Source organism: Ischnura elegans, unplaced genomic scaffold, assembly GCF_921293095.1.
Source record: "Ischnura elegans unplaced genomic scaffold, ioIscEleg1.1, whole genome shotgun sequence".
NCBI classification, from domain to species: domain Eukaryota; kingdom Metazoa; phylum Arthropoda; class Insecta; order Odonata; family Coenagrionidae; genus Ischnura; species Ischnura elegans.
In genome coordinates, this window is record NW_025791682.1 from 6386 (window position 1) to 14668 (window position 8283).

Sequence of the window (8283 nt, forward strand, 5' to 3'; positions counted from 1 at the left end):
GAGTTTTCATGCATTGAAATTGTTTTTACACCAAACCCATAGGTGATACCGTGAACGCCAGTCGTTGGTATGTACGATCATTATTTATTACATCACTTACTTCCGCTGGTTGAAATAATTCCCGAATAATACATCGTCTATATATGGCGTTTTTTAATTATTGCACGTAAAATAATATCCGGTGTCATGATACCGGAGGGAGCTTAACGCTATCAGCATTGCTAGCGCGTAATAGTCTGTTTTTCAAGCATTATAATGTTTAAGCTTTGCGACCGTGAAAACTTTTGATAGTGTTCGGAGGAATTTTTTTTACTTCTTTCTATTTTAAATGTGTCTAACTATGCTTGACTTCATGCCACGGAGCGAAAACGACATGTTTCATTTATTTTTAAATGGAAGTTACAAGTGATTTCACTATGATTTTCCACGAGATGTGTTAAACATTACCCTTGAGAATTAAAGAGTACGCAAATTGTCTAACTATTCTATGATTAGGCGTCTTTATCGCGGTATTTGAGAATTAAATGTATATTATGTCTATTTAGGAGGTCTTACGCTACCATGTGAAAGTCAGTTACGTCTTTGATTGTTTAACGGCACACATAATGTGTTTTCACATGCATACTTTATACACAAGGATTGCTTTTGTGAGGGACGGGGATGCTTACGGAAGGTAGAGGTGGAGAGATTCGGTGAGTTCTACCGTTGAAGGCTCAGCGAGTAGGAAGAAGGAGAGGAGAAACAGTGCGGAGGGGCAGGAGGGGGGAGTGGGGATGGCCAAGATGCATAGCGTTTGAGAAGGGGGCCGCGCTCCTCCATGCGGGCACACGTTAAGAGATCATTCCGCCCGAGGCACGGAATTGAGCCCGTTAGAACGGCATTTATTTTTAAATTTGCGTGTAATGCGCGAATGCATTAACGAAATTAGAGGAGGAACTATTCTTCCATCTCACTTACACGCATTCTCGCATGTGTTCCAGCAATTCTCCACTTAACACGAAGCATTTTTGACTGCGCCTTCGTACACACTTCGTCAGATTGTACAAGTAAAGGGCCCCGTGTAAAACGTTCTTAAAACCTTTTCCCCACGTGTCTGACCACGGGTAAATGTGATAAAAGTAAATGTGTTATTGGTAAATATATTTCTGCTACCCGAGTACAGCGGAAAAATCATCAAAAGCGAGTATCACTGCGTCTGATTTTCAGGTTATCATCGCATTAAGTAGAACTAGGTAGCGATTATGTTTCCGGCGACAAAATATCTCTGCGAAAAAGTTGACAATCAGTTCGACAAAATAGCAATTCTGAATATGTGGAAAAACAGCATCATTTATTTTCTATAATGGAGCGACCTTATTCCTTTTGAGTATTGTTAATGCATATTATTGTTTTTTTTACTCGATAAAATTTTTTAACCATTATCTTCTTCTGGAAAAGTAATAATGAAAGTACAAAAATGTTATGCTTCACCTATTTTCATTGTCTATTGCAGGCGGTTTCTGAAAATGATTTACGATACAATGTACACTCCCCGTGTTGATGTTAACAGGACATCTTTTGTGTTCGGCATTTCTTGGTGTAGATCAAGCCAAGAATTTTTTTCTCGATTTGATAGTATTTTCAAAATCTCATATTAATTCAATGTGGCAATGAATACAAAAGTGTTCGAGTTTTCATGGATTGAAAATGTTTTACACCAAACCCTTAGGTGATACCGTGATCGCCATTCATTGGTATGTACGATCATTATTTTTTACATCACTTACCTCCGCTGGTTGAAATAATTCCCGAATAATACATCGTCTATATATGGCGTTTTTTAATTATTGCACGTAAAATAATATCCGGTGTCATGATACCGGAGGGAGCTTAACGCTATCAGCATTGCTAGCGCGTAATATTCTGTTTTTCAAGCTTTATAATGTTTAAGCTTTGCGACCGTGAAAACTTTTGATAGTGTTCGGAGAAATTTTTTTTACTTCTTTCTATTTTAAATGTGTCTAACTATGCTTGACTTCATGCCACGGAGCGAAAACGACATGTTTCATTTATTTTTAAATGGAAGTTACAAGTGATTTCACTATGATTTTTCGCGAGATGTGTTAAACATTACCCTTGAGAATTAAAGATTACGCAAATTGTCTAACTATTCTATGATTAGGCGGCTATATCGCGGTATTTGAGAATTCAATGTGTATACTCTCTATTTAAAAGGTTTTACGCTATTTTCTACCAATGCAAACTTAAGTGTCAATGTAAAATTTTTTTCTTATCTCAAATATATCGTAATTTTTTGTGGTTATCAATAATAAATCAAAAACAAAATATTCATATATATTACATTAATAAAAAAATCAACCTCTTTAAGACCATTCACTATTTCTTTAAATCAGGTATCAGACCAATATGGGCTGACCGATCCCATCATTCCTCTTCGTCAGATTCTGACGGCTCTTCCATCGCTGATTCAGAGCCCTTGACGTCAGGTAATGTTTCCTATATTTAATATTGTTAATATTAATACTTCATTTCTTTTAATTTTACATTAGGTATTTTATTTTTGACAAAAACAAATATTGCGTTGCTTAAACATGTTCATATTCGTTTTTATGAATTTTCATTCCTCAAAGATTTTTCATTTCCATTTTGTAAATTTTCTTATTATTTTAAATCCCCAAATTCATTATGCATATAAGTAGTAACAATTTTTAAAAATTTCCTTCATCAAGGTGTCCCACCAAAAAAGCGAGGTAGGCCCTGCAAAACGAAGAGAGGGAGGCCGAAAACTTCCACCCTTACTCGGTCACAACAACACAATATAGCATCTAAGAAGTATGCCTCTAATAACCCCGTTCCACATCGAGAGGCTGTTAGGCGACATAGAGTACAGCATCCAGAAATCCAAAGGGCAGCGTCACAGCGATATCAGGCGGCCAATCCGGAGGTTCATAGACAGGCCGAGCAGCGTTACGTAGAGGCAAACCCTGAGGCTCGCACTCAAGCCTCTTTGCAATACAATGTAGCTCACCCCGATATAAACCGGGAAGCCGTCAACCGTTACCAAAGAGATATAAACAACCGTATCCGTAAATTCATACGGGGGTATGCCGGTCCAGCGTTGTCACGCGTATTGTGCCTAGGAAATCTTCCTGGCGAAGCTCTAGAGCATATACCATCCCTCGGACTGCAAGTGGAGTCCTTAAGGTCCGAAATGATTTTCCGGTGTCCGTACTGTAGGGCCGCGCTCTTCCTTGAAGAATCTAAAAGGGCTAAATGGTGCTGTGGGGGCGGGGATTACGTAGTGAATGCTTTACCACAACTTGAGGCTCCTTTTTATTCCGATAATTATTTTCTAAAAAACGCGCGAGCTTTCAACAACTTTTTTGCTTTTTCTGCTTTGGGGGTTAGTGGTAAATTTCAAAATCCCGACGCAGGTGTTGCCTTTGTAAAGATTCAGGGCAGGATTTACCACCGCGTATTCGATTTGAGCTGGAAAGGGGAGAAAAATAATATGGCGTTATACGTAGAGGACCCGCAGGAGCGACTCAGGTTAGCGAGGGAAATAGAATTGAGGCAGGACGTGGTCAATGACGTCATGGAATACCTAGGTCAGGTCAACCGCCTAATTGCAGACCTGCGGAATCTAAATAATCATGTCTCCGAGTCGGCGCACTTGGTTTTTAAACAGACCTCAAGGAGGACCGATGGACCGATAATTGGAGATGCACCCGCGACGAATGAGATAGCTGGCATCTTGAGCACAAATTTCGAGTATCATCCGCATCAGGTCGTTGTATGGAAAAAAGGAGAGGCGAAACCCCATCAGGTACATTATTTGAGTGAGACGTACGAGGCGTTGCAGTATCCTCTTATATTCCCATATGCGTCATCCGGATGGTCACCCGACCTGCGCGATCGTACGGGTAATAAAATAACTCAGGTTAAATATTATAGGAAACTTCTCCTCTCAGAGCCAAGATTCACGTTTTTGCGTCGGCTTTCTCAGGAGTATTTCGTAGACATGTGGTGCCGCGCAGAAGAGGCGCGTCTGCAATACGTTAAGCATAATCAGCGTAACATTTTGAGAATCGCCTCGAGACAGGAGCTGGACGAGTCAATTGCCGCTGAGGGAGACATTGTGCCAGGGAAGGTGTACCTGCCGTCGACGTTCACCAATAGTCCGCGCTACATGCAGATACGTTATCTTGATGCAATGGCGCTGGTTTCGAGGAAAGGGAAACCCAGTTTTTTTCTTACCGTTACCTGTAATCCGTCCTGGGTCGAGATTAAAAATAGCCTAAACCCGGGTGAGAATGCCGTGGATCGGCCAGATTTATGCGTGAGAGTGTTTCAGGAGAAGCTTCGTAAACTTCTCAATGGCATTAGGAACGGCGTTATTTTCGGGGAGCTAATTTACATTCTTTACGTGATAGAGTTTCAGAAGCGTGGCCTTCCCCACGCACACATCGCTTTTCGAGTCGCCGGAGGAGGCCCCACGCAATCCGATGAGATAGATTCTTTCGTCAGGGCCACCATTCCACCGAGAGAGGAGGCGAATGGCCGACTTCACACGTTGGTCCTTCAGAACATGGTACACGGACCATGCGGCATTAATAACCCGAATGCACCGTGCATGGACAGGGAAACCGGGAAATGTTCGAAGCGGTACCCACGGTCGGCAAACGAAGTCACTCACGCCGACCGGAGAGGGTTCATTCTTTACCGTAGACCTTGCGATAGGACCGTCGAGATGGGAAGGAACCGAGTCGTAACGGATGAGTGGATCGTACCTTACAATCCTGCCGTTCTCCTCCTCATGGAATGCCACTGTAACCTCGAAGTGGCCACGAGTCAAAGAGTAGTCAAGTATTTGTTTAAATATATAAACAAGGGACCGGACCGCGCGAGAGTAGCGATCGTAGAGGACCAGTCGATGGACGAAGTTGAAAACTACGCCAACCTCCGATACATCAGTGCCTGCGAGGCCTTATGGCGTATATTAGAATATGACGTCAGTTGCCGGGAACCGACCGTGTTAAATTTACCAATCCATCTCCCTCAGCAGGATAACGTTATATTCCGCCCAGGACAGGAGAGGGAGGCGCTTCAGAGGAGCAAATCCAAGTTGTCGTTGTATTTGAATAGGCCGGAAGATCCAGAATTCACGCCGTTGACGTTGATAGATTTTTACGAACAGTACGTAGTGGATACGACCGCTAAGCCAGGGAGCATTCCTTTCGACGATGGTAATCATTTCATTCATAAGCGACAGCGTGGGAGCAACGTAGCTCGACTTCGGTGGCTCTCCCCCACGCTGGGGGAATTGTTTTTTCTGAGAATGCTCCTGGCGCGATTCCCGTGTAGGAGTTACGAGGAGTTGCGCACCGTAGACGCCGTTACCTACGGATCTTTTCAAGAAGCGGCAATGGCAAGAGGGTTGCTCGACGAACTAGACGAATACGGACACGCTCTAGAAGAGGCTGCGACGTTTAAGACGGGAAGAGCCCTGCGACAGCTCTTCTTCGCCGTAATTATGTTTGGTGCTCCCGCAGCCGTTCTTTGGGAAAGATTTAAGGCCCCCCTGAGCGAGGACTACGCGGGACGTTTAGACGAAAGAGCGGCCTATCATCACGCCCTATGCGATATAGATCACATGCTTCGTCCTCACGGAAGATGTTTGAGGGACATGGGTCTTCCTGAGGTCGAAGACGTAACTACGGAAGTCGGTCGAGAAGAGGTACGATGGAATCCCGAGGACGCCGCCAGGGCAGTTGAGGAGTGGCGTCCCAAGCTGACCGAGGAACAGCTTAGCGTTGTCGACGCCGTAATCACCGCCGTTAGGAATGTTCAGATGAGGGATAGAGTATTTTTTATTGACGGGCCAAGCGGGACGGGGAAAACCGTGGTTTTAAATCACCTGACGGCTAGGATGCGTGCAGAGGGCGCCATCGTGTTATGTACAGCCTCAACGGGAATAGCTGCTTTGAATCACCAAGGGGGTATCACCGCGCATTCAATGTTTCAATTACCGCTAGACACGGACGACCCGAATGCACCGTGCGGCATTACCGGAGGGAGCCAGAGGGCCGATCTCATACGTAGGGCTTCGCTAATCATTTGGGATGAGGCGCCCATGTCACACAAAAACACAATAAACATTCTCGACCGATCATTGAGGGATATTTGTCAGGTGGAAGCGGCGTTCGGGGGGAAAGTTGTAGTGCTAGCCGGCGATTTCAGACAAATACCGCCTATTATTCCAGATGGGTCAAAGGCCGACATAATCGACGCTTCCCTTAAGTCATCCGTATTATGGCCTATCATTATTAAGAAAAAACTCCGTTCCATTCTTCGCTCTCGAGACGACCGTGCGTACTCAAAGTTCGTTCTTGCTGTCGGGGAAGATAGAGTCCCAACCGTAGCGATGGGGGAATATCAAACTATTCCTCTCGGTAGTATTTCATTCAAAACATCATTGCAGGAGCTTATAGATTTCGTGTATCCCGCTGATGTTTTAAGTAATCCAGCCCTATGCTGTAACCGCGCCATTCTGTCTGGGACTAATCATAACATCTCGGAAATAAATAGATTCGTATTGGACATGATACCGGGAGAAATTGTTCGCCTGTGCAGCGCCGATAGCACACCACCGTGCGCGGGGGCGGTGGATAACACATTAATACATACGGACGTTCTCAACGCTATAAGTCACTCGGGTGTCCCTGATCACATTTTAGAATTGAAGGTTGGCTGCGTGGCCATATTGATTAGAAACATCAGCTTCGAAGATCGTTTAGTTAACGGGACGAAAGTTATCGTAGAAAAAATATCCCGGCGATTCATTGAAGCTAGAATTCCGAATGCGACAGACACGGTAATGATCCCTAGAATACCTTTTAAATTTGCCGTTTCAAATTCAGGGATAGAAATGATCCGTAAACAATTTCCTTTGAAAGTGGCGTACGGAGTCACTATAAATAAGTCTCAAGGCCAGACCCTGGAAAAAGTAGGCGTCGATTTGCGGAGCGATGTATTTTCTCACGGTCAGTTGTACGTTGCTCTAGGCCGCGTTAGATCAGTGAACGACGTGAAAGTCTTAGTTAACGAAAACAGAGTAAGTAATGACAGGGCCCACACAATGAATATCGTTATGAAAGAACTATTAGACACATGAACACGATAGTTACGTTTGCACGGGAAAAACATGTAATTTTTGAAAAAGTTCACTCAAATAGAAACACAACAACGACGATAACAATTTATGGTAACGGTGACTATTTCCTCGCGTAATTCACGGTTTGAAAAATGCTTTTAACAGGAATAATTTAGAATTAAAGTAATCGGGAACCGGTGTCCAATGAAGGCGTCGCAGTAAATGAATGCAAATGAAAATTTATTCATTCCTGGCAAAGACCAAAGTAGTATTGTTTTCTCCCATGGGAAATAGTATATAGCCTTGGGAAGGTCTCGAAGAGCAGAAGACAGAAGTAAACATTTTTGTAATTGAAGAAAGAACATTGAAAGAGTGCCCTCATTCTGCCCGCATCATCCTCGAAGATTTCGTACGAGAAAAAAGAAGACTATCCACCTGCGTATTCACTATCCGAATCCATAAACATGCGCTGCGCTGAGTTGTGTAGGATTGCTACGAGAAGTACGAGAATGCCTTCCATGACTACGCTTTGAGGTGCTTAGGGTGACCTTATCCTCGCTCGAAAGAGTTGGTCACCAAGAAGATTGTAGAGTAGGGACATGTGAAGGCCGAGTACTGGCCATAGGGATAGGGTGTGTAAAAACCCTACGTGCCTTCCATTGTAATCGTTCTATATTTTACGGAGACCCATTAGGACGCTGTGAACGGCTGGTCTCCGGCGTAGGGGGGAGAAGGCACCACGGGTGTTTCCACCGCAGAGAGAGAGAGGTATCCAAGAAGATTGAAGACTTGGGAAATGGAGGGGATTAGTTTCGTAATTCGTAGGTAGAAACAGTAGTCGTTTTAATTTAAAAAATACAAAAACCCAAAAAATGAAAAAACTAAAATACAAAAATAGTATATTAATTTTTTAGTATTGCATGTTGTTTGATCAAAATGAACTTTGTTTTTCCATCACATTATTTCATTATTTCCGTATAACTTCGAAAACTTCGAAGGTCCGCATGACTGGAGGTTAACTTTTTGTTACACATATTAAGATATAGTGATTTATGCATGTTAGGGAAAACAAAAAGCATAACTATAAATAAATTCAAAACGGTAGAATAGAAAATTAATAGTTGTAGTGT

The 8283-nt window shown here is 43.2% G+C and overlaps 1 protein-coding gene across 1 annotated transcript; it reads left to right on the plus strand.

Moving 5' to 3' along the window:
- Positions 1-3511: 3511 nt before the first annotated feature.
- LOC124173452 lies at positions 3512-6307 on the plus strand (the record flags this gene model as incomplete). The annotated part of the gene is made up of 1 exon (XM_046552918.1): positions 3512-6307. A coding segment is annotated over exon 1 (2796 nt), but the record flags the coding sequence as incomplete, so codon positions are not given.
- Between the last annotated feature and the right edge of the window lie 1976 nt (positions 6308-8283).